This window comes from Fundulus heteroclitus, chromosome 1 (assembly GCF_011125445.2).
Source record: "Fundulus heteroclitus isolate FHET01 chromosome 1, MU-UCD_Fhet_4.1, whole genome shotgun sequence".
In the NCBI taxonomy this organism is placed as follows: domain Eukaryota; kingdom Metazoa; phylum Chordata; class Actinopteri; order Cyprinodontiformes; family Fundulidae; genus Fundulus; species Fundulus heteroclitus.
This window is the reverse complement of record NC_046361.1, coordinates 31,027,080-31,048,271: the sequence shown is the minus strand read 5'-3', so window position 1 is coordinate 31,048,271 and position 21,192 is coordinate 31,027,080. Positions and strand designations below refer to the sequence as shown.

Genomic DNA, 21,192 nt, shown 5'->3' with positions numbered 1-21,192 from the left:
ATGTATTATACTGCATTCTTTGGCACATGGAGATCAGACATATCTGCCTTGCTACTCGCTCAGTATACACTATGTGTTTATTCATGATCCCCCCCCCCCCCCCCCCCCCCCCCCAGATTGATGCTGAGGATGGGGAGCAGATTTTGCCTTATGAATAGCTAAGAATTACAAGGTCATGCAGTTAGATTACCTTTGTAGGCTTATTGTGCCGACATTTGTTATTTCTGACTTATTACTGGAAACTAGAAGTATTTTAACGAACTGAAGAATAGATACTCCAATGCTTTAAATTACAAAATCACACAATCTGTGTTTTCTTGACCTGCAAACATTTGTTAACATATCTTTACATATTAATTTAAATGTAAAGGAGGTTGGACATTGGACCAACAACCAAGAAGTTTTAAATAATTGATTTAAAAAAAATTATCATATAATTTCAAACTTTAATATATTTTACTGGGATTTTAGTTGACAGATAACACACAGTAGCACATAATTGTGACATTGAAGGAAGCCAGGGTGTGGGTTTTTAATATGATATAGAAATAAAAAACCCATAGCTGCAGCATACATTTGTCTGAAGCCCTGTTTAGCCTGATAATCCTAAATAAAATCCAGAACAACCAGGTTCTTTCAATTTGTAGAACCCAGTTGTTCTGCGCAGGCCTCAGAGGCTTTTTCTGAACCAGCAGCATTCTGAAGACACACGTTTTTCTTTTATAACTGAAGACCTACTTTTAATGAATTATCTGAATTATCCACAAAAACAAAACAACAGGGCCTTTCTGTGTAACCTCCATCAGCCAGAGGTGCACCTGAGTCCATCTGCAAGCTGTACGCGTCCCATTGGTGCGCACGGTCCGGTCACGCTGGCTGACGCCTCCGATTGGATGTCCCGGCCTTCGCTTCCAGACACCCGACGCTCTGATTGGCTCGCGTTCTGCGATCCAAGCGTCCTATTGGCTGGCCGGTGCCCTCTCGCATGTCTTCATAGATGATTAACCAGTTGTGCTGATGCTGTGACAATGGGAGCGATCCAGACCTGCATCATCTAGACCGAGGGGGTCCTGCAGCGGCTGGACGCAGACCAGAAGGACTGTAGAGAAAAACATCTGGACAGAGACACAAAGGAGGGACCTCCTGCTGCTGCTGCTCGGACACGGTGAGTCCTTACCCCGGAAACCAAAACTGGCATCCCCGGGCCAAGCTGTAGCTGCAGGGGGCTGGGGGAGCAAGTCTCAAAGCAAATTTAGGAGCGCAGGGCTGTAAATCCTGCTGGCCGAGGCGGCTGTCCTGCGTTTCAGATCCATTCTCGGCCTGGTATGTCCCACGCCGGACCAACCGCGCTCTGCATGCAGCTGTGAGTCAACTCAACCCTGAGCCGGACTGCATTGCGGAGAGCATGCCTTGAAGAAGCTAGAGATCTTCATTCAGATCTCCTCAGTTGGTCCCGAGACGCAGCTTCAGCTCATCGGTTCTCACGTGGACTCATCAGATGCATCGTTAACAGGGTTTCTCACTGTCTGCTGAGAGTAAGGTTTACGTTTGCAGAGTAGAAAATAAATCGCTCCTAATGTTTGATCAGTTCCACAGAGTCTCCTGCAGCTGCTGCGTGGATTAACAGAGTTTTTATTTGCTTCAAGAGGGGCGTGTCGACACTAAATACAAAATGCAGATCATGCTTTGAGTTGGATGCATACAGCCTGCATGGCAGTCAGTCAGGCAAACTTTAACTCAAGAGCGCTTTTCGTGCAAACGAGGAAAGTACTTTGCACAGGTTGGAAAACATGTGTAAGGAAGGCAAAGTACTCAGATGAATGACTTAAAATATTTAGACAAATGGATGAAAAAATTCCAAAGGAGTAGGATCTAAATTAGAGAATAATAGAAATAAAAGTAACTCTAAAATATGAAGAACTAAAAATCACAAAAATGTGTTAAAATGTAAAATGATGGCAAGTACAAAACAATTAAATGGAGATGATTAAGACAAGAAACTAAAAGTTATTAAAACAATGGTAATAATAATATAATGATTTATTGCTCTTATTATCAAAATAAGTTCATAATTACAAATAAAAAAATAGAATAAAAACGTATCAGGATAATTATTACAAGTAAACAACAAATTATGATTATTTTGTGTGTGCAAGTGCAAGTGTATATATATATATATATATATATATATATATATATATATATATATATATATATATATATATATATATATATATATATATATATATTAGATAGATAGATAGATAGATAGATAGATAGACCCCACCTCACCCATTGACAGCTGGAGATAGGCACCAGCACCCCTCGCTATCTATCTATCTATCTATCTATCTATCTATCTATCTATCTATATATATATATATATATATATATATATATACACACACACACACACACACACACACACACACACACACACACACACACACACACACACATACATACACTTAACCCATAATTTGATACCAGAAATGTGAATAAATCTAAACTATTAATCTAAACTATTTAACAATACATGAAAGGAAATAATACAATATATAGATTATGAATACTATGAGTCTAAAAACCCTGGTAGTTGCTCTACAAACCAAAGGTGTTTGGGTTCCATCTGCTCTCAGGGTGCAGAGATGGGGGTGTTCAGCCGGCAGAGGTTTTTCCAGGAGCTTGCTCATGGCTGCCTGCTGCCTACGGCTCAGCAGGGCCTGGAGCAGGTTTGGCAGCTGTTGGTCATCTGCCTGATGTGTCGCCTGCTCTGGATGTTGGGTGAGAGCTCAGTTATTTTTGCCGTTCTTCACCCGTTATACTGTCTGCGTCGCACAAATCGGATTTGTGCAAGTCTTATTTTAAAACTTGCTCCGTCAGGTCTCCCCTCCTTTGTGAAGCACCTGTGCACGGTGGCGGGAGGTTTCTACACCCTCTATCTGTTCTTTGAGCTCCACATGATCTGGGTCGTCCTCCTCAGCCTTCTCTGCTACCTCTTCCTCTTCCTGTGCCGCCACTCGACTATCCGAGGAACCTTCCTGTCCATAACGGTGCTCATCTACCTGCTCCTCGGGTAAAAGAGTCGTCTTCCGATCCCCCGAAATATCCGCGTTTCACAATAAGTGGCCGTTTAAACGTGAACTTTCACAAGGTTGCAGGAATTACGTGCACATTAAAATGTTTTTACTCTGTCTTGATCAGGGAGCTGCACATGATGGATACCACCAACTGGCACAAAATGAGAGGTGATACAGAGCCAGTTTATTTTTGATAATGAGAGATAATTTTCCAGTTGTGATTGATAACGTCTGTTGTGTAGGTTCACAGATGGTGGTTGCCATGAAGGCCATCTCCCTGGCCTTTGATCTGGACAGAGGCGTTGTGACCAATGTCCCCTCACCCATTGAGTTCATGGGCTATATTTACTTTGTGGGCACGGTCATCTTTGGGCCCTGGATCAGCTTCAACAGCTACAAAGAAGCTCTAGAGGGACGTAAGTTGGTAAGTTTGATGTACTGAACCATGTGTGTAGGAAAATGAGGTCACCTTTGTTGAAGAAACATATTCTAAGGCTCTGTTAGAGGATTTAACCCTATGGATACTTATTGAACCCTGAACAGGATGAAGCAAGTATAGAAAGTTGATTCAATGTAACTAAATGTATTTACATAGCACAAATTCACAATGTATATCATGTCAAGGCCACTTTACACACAAAAAAATAAGTAAATGCAATCCGTCCAAAAGTGTAGCCTCTGAACAACCGCAAACTTTAAATGGATTTTATTGGGAAAATTATACATACATAGTTTTCAACTTTAAAAAAATATATTTTAAGTGTGGTATGTGTTTGGATTCAGCCCCTTTTTACACTAAATTAATGTTTCAGTCTGACAGAGTTTGAGCTGTTTTGCAAAGAATGGGCAAAAGTAGATTTTGACTTTCTGAGTTGTGGAAGCTGAGTTTCCACATTTGCAACGTCACATAGAAGGCAAGGTGAGGGTCAGACTGGGACAGTGTACTCTGTGCATGTTGATAGGTCTTCACAAACTTTTAGTCAAAAGACGTCGACAGCACCAGTGAGCATTATAGAAAGTCTTCAGGTAAATCTCCCATGCAGTTTGGACATGTTAGTGAGCTGGAAACCCATGTGGAACAATCTTTGTTCTCTGTCATGATTTCTATCAAGGGTTTTGTATTGTATAAGCTGAAGGTGAGTAATTTTTTTGCGGTGCATTTGTGCAGAATTATACAGCAAAAGTAAAAAAAAAAAGAAACAAATTGTACTAGAAGATAATCGTCCTATTTACTGATAGCAAGTGCGATTGTTAAATTTTCAACATTTTATGTACGATTTGGAGAGTAAGTTTAGGGGTTGAAGTTTATGAAAGCTAGTTATTACTACAGGAAGTTCAGTGTTTGTTTAATCTTAAATTTGGACTGGATTTATTTTTATCAATGACATATAAATCTTGTAAAACATTGAAAGGTAGGAAATCATTTCAATTAGGTATATCATCTAAATCAAGGGCTTCCAAACTTTTCAGCCTGTGGCCCCCAGATTAACACTGCCAGAGACTGGCAACCCCATTTTGTTGAGGGTGCTTTTTTGAGCTTTTGTTTTTTTTTTTAATGGGAAATCATAAGAATAAAGTCATAAAATTACAAGAAGTAAATTTTTTTTTTTTTTTTTTAGGAACTCCTACAAAAAAAAAAAAAGGGAAACCATCCCCTTGCGTTAAAATGAGGAATGTGGAGCATCTTGCAAAGGGACACTTTGATATCGTTTCCCAAATAAGGAAATGCTAAATCTTTTATCTCGTGGCCCCTCTAGGGGTCCCGACCCATACTTTGGGAACTCCTGCTAGAAGTTATTTATTCCTTTACTGTTCCATGTTGAAACGTTAGGAGCCCTTTTATTTAGCAGAATTGAAGACCAATTCATTTTGAGATATTCCCAACAGGGTGTCAGATGTATTGATATTGATGCTTTTAAAAGTGCTACACTGCTTAAAGGGCTGATAATTGGAATATCTAAGATATGGATTTCCTTACATCTCTTTTGATCGATTTTTAATCGATAGAAAGTCGACTAAGATCTTTTTCGAAATCTCTTTTAAGATAAATGGTAAATATGTATGGAAATATTTATAAAAGTTTTGGAAGTTCCAATGCTCCTAAAATTTTAGCCCTTTGTAAAGCTTTTAAATATACACATTGAGGTTTAGATGTCCTTGGATATTTATATATGACAGAACTTAAACTATTGAATAAAGTCTGGGGTGGTTTAACTGGAACCATAGAGAAGATAATGTTTATTGTCCACGGGGACTTTTATTTTAATTACAGACATTATTCCCACAGATGAGGAAGGGAGAGTTCTCAACCACATGAGGTTGTCTCCCGTTAATTTGAGTAATTGAGATATAATTTAATTGTCAGCTCATTCAACTTGTTAGAAATACTGATGCCCAGGTACCTGATGTTTCCCATCTGTAAAGGAATGGTTGAAGAGGAGACAGGAAGGGCCTTGAAGAATAATCTAAAATAGTTGAGAATTTATTTATTAGGGTTATTGTGTGTCTAAGAGAGGGGTTTTCATTTTTCAGAAAAACCAACACATCATCTGCATAATAAACGCATTTTGTGTATTCTGTTAGCAGTTTGACTTCTATAAATATATGGAAGTCAAACAAACCACCAGTGGTTCAGTGAATATAGCAAACAGTCCTGTCCGGGGCTTCGATCAAGACTGAAGCTCTGAGAAATCCAATCATTTGTTTTCACACAAGCATTTAGTGAGTTACATGGTATTCTGATACATGACTCAAAATGGGTCCAAATTCAAATTAATGTAAGGTAGCAAATAGAAAGCCTTCTCTGTATCTAAAGATACGATTAAACCAGATTTTATTTGGATGTTGCAATAGTCTATTCGATTGACAAGTATTATTTAATGTAAAGATTACAAGTACGAACCCGATGTTCAAACTGACCCAGAGTACGTTTGGAAAGTTAATTGAGGCTGATTTGAATATAATAATCCAGGGGTAACTAAACTGACCGGGAGTAGCAGATAGTAGTCATGTGTCCCTCCGTATCGAGGCTTCGAAGCGTGTGTCGAGTAATCCAGGATGATTTCTGTAAAGCGCGTATCGAGGCTTGTATCAATGACGTATGTGGTGATTATATATATATATATATATATATATATATATATATATATATATATATATATATATATATATATATATATATATATATATATATATATAAATATTTAATATAAATAACATGTAAAATATTTCAGCACCTAATTTCCTAGTAGTCGATAGTGTTAGTACATCCACTGACTGTAGAATTACCTGTGAAACGTTTTCACACAGCCAGAAAACTGCTTGTTGTTGCAACCAAATCCTACGGGATTCTGTGAGAGTAGGGAGTAGCAAGATGGCGGCCAGTGATTCGGCAAAATCAGCACTCCAGTGTATTATATAGCTCATTGGGTTTGGCGGTTTATTTCAAATATAAGGGCCAGCAAAATGCAAAAATCCCCCTTCACATTTTGTGTACTTGGGAAAGAAACCGTCTGAAGCTGAGTACTGTGGATAAGTTATTGTTTTTAAATATAAATGAATAAAATGCTGACTGTGTCAGCAGTCAAAAAATAACACAAGCATATTCACATGAAAACTCTCTCCCTTTTTTGCACTTTTCATTTTGACCCTGTCATTGTATCATAAAGACAGACACCATATAAAAGTTTATAGTCTATGTATAAGCATCACCAACATTGATTCAGTGCTTTAGACACCAAAGCCAGTCTCATTATATTCACACTACACGTTTTACATTTAATGTCCACTTGATGGCACAATAGAGCAAATGAAGCACCCTGAAGCTTCGACACGTGAGTGAACCAATTGGATTGAACGCTTCAATGCTTCATGAAGCTTCATCTCGCCATCACTAACAGATAGTTCCCAGTGACGCAGAGCGAAGCACGAAGAATCCAGGAGTACCTTCACCAGGCGATGCACAAAAGCACTAGTATACACCCACTAGGACGGGAGTAGGTTCAAAGAATAATCACACTAAGCAACAAGAAGATTCCGGGAAAAGAAACACATGCATGTAACTGGACAAGGCCTTCTAGCAGGAAGTGGATGAGTGAGGCAGGTATATAAAGGCAGGGTGACAGGTGAGTAGAGTTGGGACCAATTATTGGCAGCAGGTGGGGCTGATCTAGTGCTGAGTAGTGGCTGGGAGGTGACTGAGCTGATTGGATAGTAACAGATGGCTGAGAGGAGTGGAGCAAAGAGTGGAAATTTAGTCCAGAAAGTCCAAACCAAGAACCTAAATCATGACATTTAAACCATTTTTAATAACTTCACAATGACCAGGATGTGTAATATGATGGGATTTCTTTTCAGGCATTGCAGATGATTTTAAGATCTACGTTTATACGTGACGTTGGGCTGTGGCTAAGTGGAAAACGCAGGAAGTGTTGGTTCTACAAACGATTAACTCAGAGAGGCTGAATACACATACAAATCACACTTTTAAGAGTTCAATTTTAAAAATATTTACAACCACGTACTTTTCCCCTCACATTTCAAAATGAAGCAAAAACGTTGTGTTGTTTTATCAGCAACAATCAAAATGGGAAAGACTGAATTAGTGATTTGTAATGTGACAAAATATAATGAGGCGTAGCGGTATGAATGCTTTTACAAGCAATAGTAGATCCTGAGCTCAGTTATTTACTCTTGGTTTGTGCTTTCATGTCTTCTCCTCAGAGCTTAGGGTGGCTGTTAAAAGTGTCCGTTAGCTGGGTGAAGAGCCAGATCTGCCTTGTCGTTTCCAACTGCGTGGCTCCCTACCTCTTCCCATACTTCATCCCCGTCTACGGAGACAAGCTGCTCCGAAGGTGAGGGAGACACGGAGGGTTGTTTAAACGAGGTCCAGCTTGAGTTTTCTGTGAGCTAACGCTTACGTCTCGTTATGTGTTTTAAGCAAAAAGAGGAGGAAGATCAGGTAGGTAACGACTCAGAGCTCTCCTGATCACTGCCATCATTATAAGACATGTTTCCCCAGAGTTTTCACACTTCAGTTGCATGGTTGTTTTGCTTACTGTGTGTAAAAGCTTTACCTGCATGCCTGTTCCTACCCCCGCCCCCCCTCCCTCTCTGTGCAGCTGTATATGAACCAGGACACGTTTTCCACCCTCTCATTTTCCATTTCATCTACTTGAATAACTTGGTGAGACATAAATCATCACAAGAAATGACCAAAAAAGAAAAAAGCATTTCTGGGAATGTAACATATCTAATATTGTTCTCTTTTTTCCTCATGTTTTCCTAGAGGTTCTTTGGCCAAGTATGTCCTTTTTATTCCTTTTGTATAATCCATAAAGTTGGATTGCAGCTATAATGGGATCATAGCAACAACTTATCTGTTTCTGGTGGTGTCTGTGCATTAGGTGGCTGCTGGCATATGAGAACACGGCGTCCTTCCACTTCAGCAACTACTTTGTTGGCTACCTGAGCGAGACTACGGCCACTCTTGCAGGGGCAGGCTTTACAGAGGAGAAAGAGAATCTCAAATGGTGAGGAAATGCGCTAACCTGACTCCGCCAGATGGATTTGCTCCGCATATCCATCTGGAAACCTTCTGTTGAAGTAATTTTGGGAAGGGGCGAAAATACTGGTTAGCTGATTGGCCTATGTTGGTGATAGACGGGCCAAATAAACCAATCAGATCAACGAAGCATATGACGTACTAACACGACAAGAGGAGCCAATTGATAGATCAAACTCTTGCCGAAACCAGTCGGGAGAAGAGCAAACACATCTTTTCCTCTGAGAAAAGCCTCCAGAGCAGTGTTTTGCTCTTCTTTCAGTGAAGAAATACTCTGTAATTCCGATAAAACTTGCTCAATAGAAACGCTAACGATAGTTTTATCGGCTGAAGCCGCCATGTTCTTTAGACTGAACTGTCGCGCTTCTCGTTGCGTCACACCTCAACCCGCCTCAAAGCCAACGCTGATTGGACGTTCGTTTGGTGAACTGCTCCAAATTTTCTTTAACGGAAAGTAGCCAGAAACTTTGAAACCCCGATTGAACAGAACCCATCCGTACCTTTTGTTACATTTCCAACAAACTCCCACCGGCTTCTCTTTCGTTTTGCAGGGACCTGAGCGTGTCCAAGCCCCTTAATATTGAGTTTCCTCGGTCCATGGTGGAGGTGGTGACGTCGTGGAATGTGCCCATGTCTCGCTTTCTGCACACGTGTGAGTGGCGCTGATTCATATCTCCTGAAGTTCCTACGCAGTTATGGAAAGTAGAGATTTTCAGTTCAGCGTTTTTGATCACGGGAATGGGGGGAAAAAAGAACACGTTAGGTCTGGTTATTTCCAGACTTTCTTCTATTAAGACTGTCCTTCCCTCCGCAGATGTGTTCAAGAGCGCGCTCAAATTCGGGACGTTCACTGCCATCATGGTGACATACATAGCCAGCGCCCTCCTGCATGTGAGCACTGCGTGGGAGTCTTACATAAGTTTATATAACTTCATTTTGCTTTGTCCATGTGTCAACAAGCTGATTTAGGTTATTGCACATTTCAGGGTCTAAGTTTCCATCTGGGTGCAGTGCTCATATCTCTGGGGTTCATTACGTACGTTGAGCACGGTAAGAGTCCTACTAATGTTTCGCCTTCTACATATTGAAACCTTTCCATTTAGAGTAGAGTGCTTAGCTCAGCGGTAATGGTTCACTGCAGTGCTTGTAATTTTCCTTCTGTGGCTTCTTTTGTTTCGTTTTTAATGCATCGGTCCCGTTTTGTGTTCCAGTTTTACGGAAGAGGCTTGCTGCCATTTTTAATGCTTGCGTGCTTTCAAGGAAATGTCCACCAAGCTGCAGTCACCAAAACAAAAAGGTAATGTGTTTGAAACGTGGTATTAAACAGGACATGGTCATAAGCAAGCCTGTTTTTTTTTTTTGGTTTTTTGTTAAACCAGGGAGGAATATGTGGGAAAGCATCTCATTCTCACTGTTAAGAATACTGGAGTATCTGTGATCCTGTGGGCCTGTTTCTCTTCCAAAAGCCCCAGGAAACTATAGGGAAACTATATAATGGTATATAGCATTATAAACTCTGAAAGTCTCTATAGCAGCCATTAGATGCTGTCCACAGGCAGTGGCGTCTATAGCATATTAAACTAAGTGGGACACAAACTAACAGCAACACATTTTTTTGTGATGCATACAACCTGACATATTAAACAGACAACCTGTTAAATTAAACTGATAAATTAGCATAAACCAACACACTAGAAAATCCATTTTATATAAGCTAAATGTAATTTAATTTTTATACATAAAATTACAAATAAAGTCTCACTCACATTGTTCATCTATTGAACAGAAAAGACTCACATCAAACAAATAATGTACATGTAGGAAAGGGCTTTATGCGTGCTGTTAGGTACAGTGGAGGATCTGTGATGCTGTGGGTTTGTTTAGTTCCACTGGCCCCGTGAACCTTGTTGGAGTTGTTTCCTGAAGGTATATAATAAAACCTACTTGGGTAGATATTTAAATTCCCAGAATATTATAACATCTGAAAAAAGAAGATATGGAGTTTTGTAATGAAAAATGTAAAGGTTCTTTGCATTTATTACAGTGTGTCTTATCTGTGTTAATCATCACAATTAATTCATTTACAAATGTGAATGTATGGAGAAAAAAATTTGAGCTAATATTATGGATTTTTTTTTAAATTTCTTTTTAAGTGACTTTGCAGGGATTTTCCTTCATAAAAGGAGCTAGAGAACATCTGCTAACAGAATTTTTTAAATCTTGCCCCAGATTCTCAAGTGGACTGGGTCATTCCAAGCCATTAATATTATATAATGTATCGAATCATTCTATTGGGCTCTGGCTACCTTTGTGAGGTGGATCTCCTGCCAGAAGGCAAAGCCGCTCCCAGTATCAAGTCTTTAGCTCCATCTGACAGGTTTTCCTTCAGATTTGCTCTGTATATCACATCATCCATCTTCCCATGAGCTCCCATGTCTTTCTTCCCTGTCCTTGTAAAAGAAAAGATTCCCCACTTCATGATTCTGCCACCACCATGTTTTGCTGTAAGGCTTTGACTGTCTAACCCAGCTTTAAACTTCTCTATACCATCACTCCTGACCCCTCTGGGTTTTCCCCCCTGGGTTTTTATAATCCTGTTTGTTCGCAGTTGTTCTGCTGTTGTTCTGCTGTACTAACTTTTAAAGTTACATCAGATGGCCATATGGTGCGCTGTATCTAACTTAAGGCCATTAAAGAGTGCTGACTACATTTCCCCGACACACATTTCCCATTTTGTATTTGTAAAAAGAAAAAAAAACGTATAATTATTTTCATTACTTTGCGTCGGTCACATAAAATCCCCGCGAAATATTGGTTTAGGGTTATAATGTAACCATTACATGAAAAGTTTAAAGGGTGTCAACATTTTTTTTTAAACGTTAGCCGCTTTTCCAATTCTGTTCATTGAATTAAACAAATTTTTTTCCATCCAGTAATCATGCCGCAGAAAGACAACCACTTTAGACCGCAGGCTGTGTTTTTCTTGAAGTTTTTTCTCAGATATTGAGTTTCTTTCTCCGTTTTGTTTATCAGATCAATTGCTGACGTTCACAGCAGCGGGTTCTGTGAGGGGATCTGCTTTTGTGTGCACAGTATTCAGAAGAATAAGAATGAAATCTCCTTTCATATTTGTTGTCGTTGCATTGTTTGTCGAGCAACACTATCAATACCAGACTATCACATAAGGAGACATGAGATCTTACACTTGGACGTGTGACTAAAGAAGCACGGGTATCATATGTGCTGCAGCGAATGTACTGCAGTCTCAGTTGCTTTTCCTACTGCTGTTTCCTGAATATTTCAGTAATTTACTGCAATGTGGCCCAGCAATCCTTTTCTTTTACAGGTAAAGGCTCTCAGAGTGGAAATAAAGATTCGTTCTAAGAAGGATGATATTTTATTTGAGTTTGAATTTATATACATATATCTTCTGCATTTCCTTCCTTATATTGCTTAGCTTATGTGTGCTAACTGATTTAATATGGGTCACATATTTTAAAATGACGCATCCAATCAAGACTGCATAAGAAACAGAGTCGCCTACCATAATGCTTTCTCTGTTTGCAGAAGCTGTGGGTGTATATGATTAACATAGCATTTTCTGCTTTGGCACTACTTCACTTGACATATCTGGGCTCCGTGTTCAACTCCAGTGTGGACTACATGGAGGAGGATGAGGTGAGATGAGAGTTTATCGCTTCTCTGAGGAAATGCCCTTTTTGTGCTGCAGTGAAACGGCGTCTGAAAAGAAAAAAAAAAACAGATAGAAAATAAGTCTAATAAATGGCTTCACAGTGCTATAAGACTAATGCAGTATAGTTGATGTGAATCCATGAGGGAGCTGCGCAAGTAACCCATTTGTGCATTTCCTTTATGTTTTTGTGTTACAATCCGAAATAATAATATCTTAAAACTTTTTTTGTGTGTTTGCTACAAAACACACAATTTTCACCTGAAGAAAACAATAATCAGGTGCTCTGGGATATAATGTCAGGTGTGATGCTTCTAGCTGCCTGTTTTGGATCATTTTTTATTGTTGCAATGCTGCTGAAGACCATTTTTGATGTGTATGTTGCACCGAGTTGGAAAATAATGTCAGCTTTAACAACTGTATGTTATTTCATAACCCCAAAAAAAAAATGCCTTTTAAAAGCATTTTCCTAAGAATATTTTTTGTTCTGTATCAAGCTGAGGATGTTTCAAATCCTCTACATAGCTGAGACTTTACATGTCCTTCAAGATGAATGCACAGAAGTCCAGGTTAGTTTAATAAAATAACAAGAAGATGACAAATTCAAAGCCTGTTTTTGTGCTCAGTAAAGCAGTGAGGGTGGATGCACACTAGGCCCATTTTTATTTAATTTTATTTCTTATCCTTCTACCAATGTTTGCTTCAAGACATAACACTTAGTCGTTCCTGCTTTAATCTACACCTTGAGATGCACCAAATAAATCAACAGGTTACTAGAGCCAAACAGTTTTCAGCTAGATCCGCTGTGACCAGCGCCGTTGGGAAAAATCAAGCAAAGCCAGTCAAGCAGTGCAGCGTTTTGGAAATCTCAGAGCTAAAGTAAAGATCTCTTGGCTATCCACACGGACTCCCCTGTGTTAGTAATTCTGGCCATCTTGACCAAGCTAAACGTTAATATAAGATGTTAAATATGGTTAAAAATGTCAGCTCGAAATCATTTGGTTCTGAAGAATCATTTTTTTTTTTGTTTCTCCTGTAATTCCATAAAGCACTAAACCACCCGTCCCTCTGGTCAACCATATGCTTACAGAGCCAACCGCATTTATAGGTACGCCTGATAATGAGCCTGAAATGAGCTAAACCGAAGCTTTCAAGTCTCACGCAATGAGCGTGAAATGCATTTCCCTCATGCTACAAATGACATTCCTCACGCAGAAAAAAGAACAAAGCCTGGATAAGGGCTGCGAGTGATACGTTCATTGCACCGTCCATTCAGAGTTCAGGCTCATTCCCGCCTTGTGTGGAGCTGCTTCGGCTTTTTTATTTATTTTTTTCACAGCTCCTCTTGATTTTTTTTTTTTTTTTTTTTGATGCGTTGCGCCATATTCTCCTGTCTTGTCGTTGTAGTCTGACTCTTCTGTTTCCGTCAAGCGTGAGTAACATGTCACCCACACGTCTGCGCTGCCAGGGGTGTAAGTTTGATTGGCAGGTATCATGAATTAATCTGATTGCCTGAAGAGGGACACAGATATCGCTGAAATTCTATGAGAGAACAGATATAATAATTATGTTTTATTTTTAAATTTATGTTTACTGTATCTACACTTTTTTTTTCCTGCAATTTTTATGTGGGCGGCACCGGAGCGCCACCTGTCAAAATGTCCAGTTTGTTGTTATGCTTGCAGAAAATTAAAATTTGAAATAGCATTTTTCTCATGAAGGGTTTAAAATGACATAGAAATGTGCTAGTGATAATTATACCAAGCCAAATATTTACAAATTTCATCTTATTTTAACAGTCATAATTTGATATTACTAGTTTAATCATTTCTGCTGCTTTTGTTTGTGCTTACGTAACTTTTAATGGATGACATAGGTGGAAATTAATTGATGGAAACAAATTATACCTCCTTTGCAGATGCTTAATTGAACTCATTTCAACTTCATTTAAAAAATATGTTAAAATAGATATTTAAAATAAATGATTGCAGTAAAAAGCATTTCCTGTTCAGTCTCCTGTCCTCTTGAAGCTGAATTGAAATGTAGGCTTTTGTGGAAGCAACTGTGGCTCCACAATTTATTTACTGTTTGATGAATGTTATTCATTGGAGTTGTGGGCACCACATGACGTTTTGTTCAGGGCTCCATACGGCATCTGGCTGAAGTCTAGTTTATCCTGCTAACAAGGCCGGTAAGATGGATGCCAGGGGGTGGTTAAAAAAAAAAAAAAAAGCTCACTTCTAGATAGCTGTGGACAATGTTTCAATAAAGGATTAATTTACCGAGGGTGCCTATATTTGTGGAGGGCGCTGAATGTGTGAAAGCAGCATTAGCCTGATCTTTTCATGGACTTTTGATAATCCACTAAATCCAATTTGATTTGGTTTCTGTGCAAATCACATTTGAACATCAGTGAAAGCCTTTTTTTTTTTTTTTCTTTCTTTGGAGCAGAAACGGTGATGGACTCACTTTGATGTTGGAGCTCACAGCATATTTCTAAGATCTTCTGTGGCTATATTTATATAGCTCTGTGACATGGCAACACAACATTTGTAAAGTATTTATAGTAGAATAATATGTAGAGTTTTTTTTTTTTTTTTTTTTTGCATCCTCTAATTTTTCTTTACATCTTCCCCCCCCCCCCCCCTTGCAGGACGACATCACCCACCACACCATTCAGAAGTGGTCCGAGCTGAGCTGGACGAGCCACTGGGCCACGTTCGGGTGCTGGATATTCTACCGCCTCATTCTCTAACAACGGGAGACGATGAAGAAGTGAAAGAAGCAATAATCAGAAGCAGGTTTTCCACTTCTGTACCGTGACTTTTTCCTAGATCAGACCGAGGAAGGCAACTTGCAGTTTTCAGGTTGTGCTGCATGTGGGTCGGGTAATGCTATTCTAACCTGCTGGGGACTAGTTTTGATATCTATAAAAAGATAGACCACAGCGCCTTTCCCTCCCCCCCCCCGCCCCTCCCTTTTGTCTGTTTCACATTCTTTTTATCTGAGGCAGAGCCATCGTGGCCTCCTGTTGTGACAGCATTTTCCACTGTCTCACTGTGACTAACAATCAATAACTATCGGCACGGAGGAGACGGCACACACGTGACGGAGCACGTGAGGCGGACGTCCTGCTGAGGTGATGGCCTCTCTCATGTCAGCCGCTTTCTAGTCATGCAAAGTCTCCCAGACGGTCTCACATTTGGTCGTTTTACACGCCTGACTGTGTTTCAGTGGGATTTTATGTAATACACCAACAGAAAGCGGTGTATAATTGTAAAGTGGACAGAAAGTTGTTGGTTTTTAACAGGTTTTGGCATAATTTAAAACTTTAGCTTGTGGCTGAAAGCCTTTTTTGGTTTAGATCAGCTTTGCTCAGCGGGAGACCAAAGCTTTTTACCCGTTCTTCTTAGCAAAGGAGCTCAGTCCGGACTTTAACTTGGCCATTCTAATACACGCATGCGCTTTGGTTCAAGCACTTTCACTGTAGATCGGTTTCTGTGTTCAGGGTCATTCCACTGGTAGCTGAACCTCTGCCCTAATCTCCATTTCTTTACAGTCTCTAACAGGGTTTCTTCACTTTCCCCACAAATGTTGACCAATTTCTCTGTCCCTGCTGTAGAAAGGCATCCTCAGAGCGCGCTGCTGCAACCACCACCATGTCTCATAGCGTGTTTGTCCTCTAACACTGCAAAAACAGAACTAAAAATGAGTAAAATTTTCATTGAAATGAATGCATTTGTCCTTGATTTGAGCAGGTAAATAAGATTACCTGCCAATGGAAAGATTAATTTTACCCCTAAAATACGATAATTAGATATAATGCACTTGAAATAAATTGATGGAGATGAGTTCTTCCATTTTAAGTGCAAAAATCTTATTCCATTGGCAGATTATCTTATTTACCTGCTCAAAAAAAGTACAAATACACTCATTTCAAGAATTTTTTTTACTTATTTTTAGTTTAGTTTAGTCTGTTTTTGCAGTGAACAAACCTCTGAAGCTGTCACAGGACTAAGTTTAAATTGCACACAGGTGGACTCCAGCAATACGCGGACTTCTGGATCTTATTTATGGGTATCAGAGTAATGGGGGCTGAATACAAATGTTCACCCGTTTAGGTGTGTATGATTTTCCCTCCAATTCACAGTCAAAATCTCAATAAAATGCATTTAAGTTTTGGGTTGTAATGTGACAAATGTTAAATAGTTCAATACTTTAGCGAGGCGTTGCAGTTGTGTGTTTGAGGGATTAGGCTGGTGACGTTCGCTAGTCTTTCTTGTCCTCAACAAACATAATTAAATGTCCCGAATCAATAATGCAGTTGCTTGTCTCTCTCTGTGCTTTCTGATTTTTTATTTATTTTTTTTATTTTTTTCCCGGACGGGCTGCATCGCGGCCGCGTGTTTGCGGTTCTGTCAGGGAGCCTAATCAAAGCCCACAGAATTGAATTTTTTATGAACCCTGTTAGGCAGGTGGAGCATGGCTGAAGGAAACAGGCTGCTGCTCTGCTTGCTGATCTGTACATTATGTGGAACTGCTTCCAGTATTAAATATAAGATAAAACACAGAACGTCTCTTTTCCTCTTAGGACCCAACAAAGACTTTATTTTATGAATGCAACAAGCACATGTTGATATTAAAAAGCATTTTTACCACCCTCCCAGTAACTAATTCCCCTTTTGTGACTTTTAGATATATTAAAGATTTTAGATGATTGAAACTGAACTCGATTTCTTTTTTTCACTAGATTAGTATCCTGATGGTGTTTGATTGTGTTTATTTGTTGATTAAATGAATTATATCCTTAAAAAAAATATGTACTTTTATTTTCTTCTCTTCTATATATATATAATGAAACTTCAGAATCAGGGTACTTGAGATGTATTATTGTTTAACAAAAACTCTTTTTTTTTTTTTTAGCTTTGTATAACCTAAATATATAATTGTTCATTATTCTATACCCAGCATTTGTCTTAACTCCAGGTTTTTACTAAATAGCTTCCTCTGAGGACTGAACTCTGTGGCTGATTGTAACCTGATGAAAGAATATGAGTGAGTGCATCAGAAAGGGACGTGGGGGTGTTCGAGTAAAGCTCGGGTGTTTCTGTTGCAATACAGCTCAATACAAGAACCTCTGTAAATACCTTATATTTGTGTTGTGTCCCTGTAAATGTAAAGGACAATGACATACCTGTGATATTTTTATAAAATTTTACATGAAACCACGCATGCAGTCGTTGTTTTGATTTTGTAAATCTCAGTGAATTAGGATCTTGTTCAATCGTTGAATAGGGAAACTTGCACAGTATATTTTATGGGTTGATAACACAGACAAACTATATAATTATTTGGATGATGACAGGTAATAACTAATGTAAACAAATTTTTTAAGGAAATTTAGAATGTAATTTTTTTCTCTATTATTTTAATACACAAATGTATTAAATATGCCTGTGACTTTGTTCAGGTGATAAGGAAGCCTTTATTAGCAGCCTTCAGCCCGTCTGCGTTCCTGGTTCTGGTTTCTCTCACACTCCTTTAGACAAAGAGCCAACAGAGCATAGTGATACCAGCAGAAAGCTGCAAGAAGTGCTCTAAAAAATGTTTTTCTAGATGTCTGCTTTGACTTTGAACTTGATAAGACACAGCAGAACAACACCAGCTGATGACGTGGCACCCAATATCATTACCTACTGAGAAGAAAAAAAAATCACATTGAACCTCAAGCAGCTCCTGTTTCTTAATACCGTTCTTCCAGACCTTCATGACATGAAATCCAGAATTCACTGTGTTTTCATTCTTTTCATAGAGTATTTTGAACCACGGAGCAACAATCCAATCCTTACTGTCCTCTTGAAGCTCAGACTCCTGCCACAGTTTACATCTTCTGAATCTTTCCTAAACTCTTGAATGGTCTTTGTGTCACAATCCTTTCAAGGCTGCAACTATTCTTGTTGCCTGTATTTCTACGACTTTTTCCTTCCACTCAACTTTTCATTATACTTGACTAAAGCCCTGTGTGAGCAGCCAGCTTGGAGCCCGTCTGTGCCTGTTTGCTGGACAGCTGTTAAAGTCAGCAGTCATCCCTATGAATAACATACATGTCCATATTAAATTAGCTTGATTTATTTATTTATTTATTTATTTTAATGTAATATTAAAATTTTCTGACAAACTGAATTTTGGGTTTCCATTAGCTTTAAGCAGGCCCGTATTAAGACAATGTGGTGCCCCTGGGCACTATACCTCAAAGCCCCCCCCCCCCCCCCCCCCCCCTTACCCATGCTGTCCTCCGGCCAAAAACACCAGACATAATCAAGGGGATTTCTGTAATGTAATTTACTATTTACTAACTTACACAGCTACATGTAGGCATATGAGCAGTGAGCAATATTCAAATATCTCATTTTAAAATGTTGAAATAAAAAAAAAATTATTTATTTATCATTTATTATTATTGTGACATCAGTGTTCACAAAACGAATAATGCATGGTCTTTCAACAATTTCAAGTAAATAATATAACAATTTATGAAAAATATATTTTTAAAGCATGTGTCATGTGGTCCCCCCCACCCCCCCTCCAATGGTTGGCCCACTGGCCCTTATGGATAATCCGGCCCTGCTTTAAGGCATAACCATCACAATAGGCATAAAAATACTCTGGGTGTAATGAATCTATAAAATATGTTGATAACATGCATTTTTTTAACCGGATTACTCAAATCACTTTATTTTATGATGATCTAATTTGCTGAGATGCCCCCCCCCCCCCCCCCCTTTTAATCCTGAGACAATACAACACAAGGTCAGGCACAACCACTGATGTAATAAATCATTTGTTTTTATTTCAGTTTTTATTTACAAAAAGAAAGTATACGCTGTTGAACAGTCGGTGTTGGCATAAAGGAGGGCTGGTGTTGGGGGGGGGGACATTAGTCTGATCTAACCTGAAGTCTCTTTCTTAGCATCCAGCGAGGGAGAGAGGAGACTTTGGGTTAGAGAGGAATGGGCCGAGAAGAACAGAGGGTAGAAACAGATGGTGATGGATGGAAATCAGGTCTGCCTTGTGCCTCTCTGTGGGGGCGAGCAGATGTTGTATTGCAGGGCTATGCAGCAGCACAGGCTGCAGAAGAAGAAGGAGGAGGGGAGGGACGCTCAGCTCTGTCTTCCCTGGGGACCCCCGTGTTTACGGCGGCAGGACCCCAGCAGCGTCTCCAAAGCCATCTTCACAAACGCCTGGAAGTTATTGCTTCTCTCCCTTCGGCTGTCCTGCGAGGGAATAAAACAGAGACGGATAGCTTCACTGGGGACACAGCGGTCACGGGTCACAGATGCAGGGCCCTTCTTGTCGTGCTGCAAAGCTGTTTGTTTAGCTACCATGATTTAGTTAAATGCTTACCTCCTTGCTTCTTGTTATCGTCTCCTTTCTGGTCACCTTTTTTCGGCTGTTCTTTAGGACTCTGAGGTTGCTGTGAAATCGATGCTCAAGTTAATATCATCAAACAATTAAAAAAGTGCTGAAGATCTTAAGACCAAAAGCTCTCAGTTGTTTCCAGGGCTCGACTCGTGAGCAGAGGAGACAGAGCTATTTGAGCCGCTGCTCCGAGGCCCTGAAGCAGTCTGCCTGTGAGTTCTGCCGGAAAACTTAAAGACTTTAAATCTCTTTTAAAAAAACTAATCTTTTTAAACTAGCTTTTATTCTGGAGAGCACAAACATTTGGCCAGTTCTTCCTTATTCTATGCCTTTCATTACTGATATTATATTGCTTATATTGTTAACCTTGTATTTTATTGTATATTGTTTTGATTTAGTTGTTTTCTATTTTATTTTTATTCATCTTTACAGCATTTTGCCTTTTGGTTTATAAAGAAAATGATAAGGTATTAATGATGATGATGAAAATAATAACAATAATAATAATGATGATGATGATGAAGATGAGTATTTACCTTGGTAGCTGACTTCTTGTCCGATTTATTACCTGGATATGGTTAGATTATAAAACATGAATCAAAAAGGTAAGACTTTTTACTTTTTTTTTTTTTTTTTTTGGAAATCATTTCTGTGTGTCTTGCTCACCTTTCGTTCCTGGCATGTTGGCTGTATTCCAGAGTCTATGCTCTTTTTCTTTTATTTTGGAGGGGAAACGCACTGCTTAATGTGCTGCCCGACTCGGTCATTTATGGCCCGTGCCTGTGAATGGTTCGCTCACTGGGGCCCCTTCGAGAAAGAGCCTCGTGAACAAGCAAAGAGCTCGGTCAGCTGAGCAGCGTGCCCCCCAGCTCTGCAGGTCTTTGCTGAGCCAGGCGAAACCTCCGAGCTGACCTTGTAATACTGCCATTGTGAACTTACTGGAACTGTGCATCCGTCTATTGTATCAGGCAAGAAAGGATTTCTGTCACAGCTGAGGTGATTTACTGTAGATCCTTTGATTCTAACAAACACATTTTTTTGTTGTTGCTATTAATAAGATTATTTATCCCTCACATTGTCAGAATTTTTATTAGAATGATTACTTAAGTTTCCAGCTTTATGAAGCTTTGTTGTGTTGACTAACTAAAATATATTATAAGCAGGAATTAATCGTGAGGACTATATTATTGTATGCAGCATATAGGGAGTGTATATATATAGGGAGAATTTGGACTTCAGTGTTAAATTGTAAAAGAAAATTAGCTTAAAATTTAAGCATATTTTTAGAAAAATGTAGTTACACAGTCATGAATGATATAATTAAGATTTTTAAACTATGATCACAATAGCTCAAATAAAATAAACAACAATTCAGCCCACTTGTCATTATTATGAGCCTGTATTTGAAGGTTCACTTGATTAGAGCAAGTCTTTGGGTT

The 21,192-nt window shown here is 39.2% G+C and overlaps 1 protein-coding gene and 1 long non-coding RNA gene across 2 annotated transcripts; one reads left to right on the top strand and one right to left on the bottom strand.

Moving 5' to 3' along the window:
* The first annotated feature begins 965 nt into the window (after positions 1-965).
* LOC105935193 (porcupine O-acyltransferase) lies at positions 966-16,074 on the top strand. Its single transcript, XM_036140742.1, has 15 exons — positions 966-1,165; positions 2,640-2,784; positions 2,884-3,076; positions 3,205-3,248; positions 3,323-3,504; positions 7,803-7,933; positions 8,020-8,040; positions 8,368-8,382; positions 8,486-8,611; positions 9,195-9,295; positions 9,458-9,534; positions 9,630-9,693; positions 9,855-9,940; positions 12,211-12,321; positions 14,988-16,074. The coding sequence occupies exons 2-15, from the start codon at positions 2,649-2,651 to the stop codon at positions 15,087-15,089; spliced, it is 1,389 nt and encodes a 462-aa protein (XP_035996635.1). The 5' UTR covers positions 966-1,165; positions 2,640-2,648; the 3' UTR covers positions 15,090-16,074.
* Positions 16,075-19,167: 3,093 nt separating this feature from the next.
* Positions 19,168-20,526, bottom strand: LOC105935200. The gene is made up of 4 exons (XR_001166757.3): positions 20,420-20,526; positions 20,290-20,321; positions 19,739-19,808; positions 19,168-19,608 (listed from the first exon to the last, which is right to left on the bottom strand). It is a non-coding gene; the product is annotated as an uncharacterized LOC105935200 (long non-coding RNA).
* Positions 20,527-21,192: the final 666 nt, after the last annotated feature.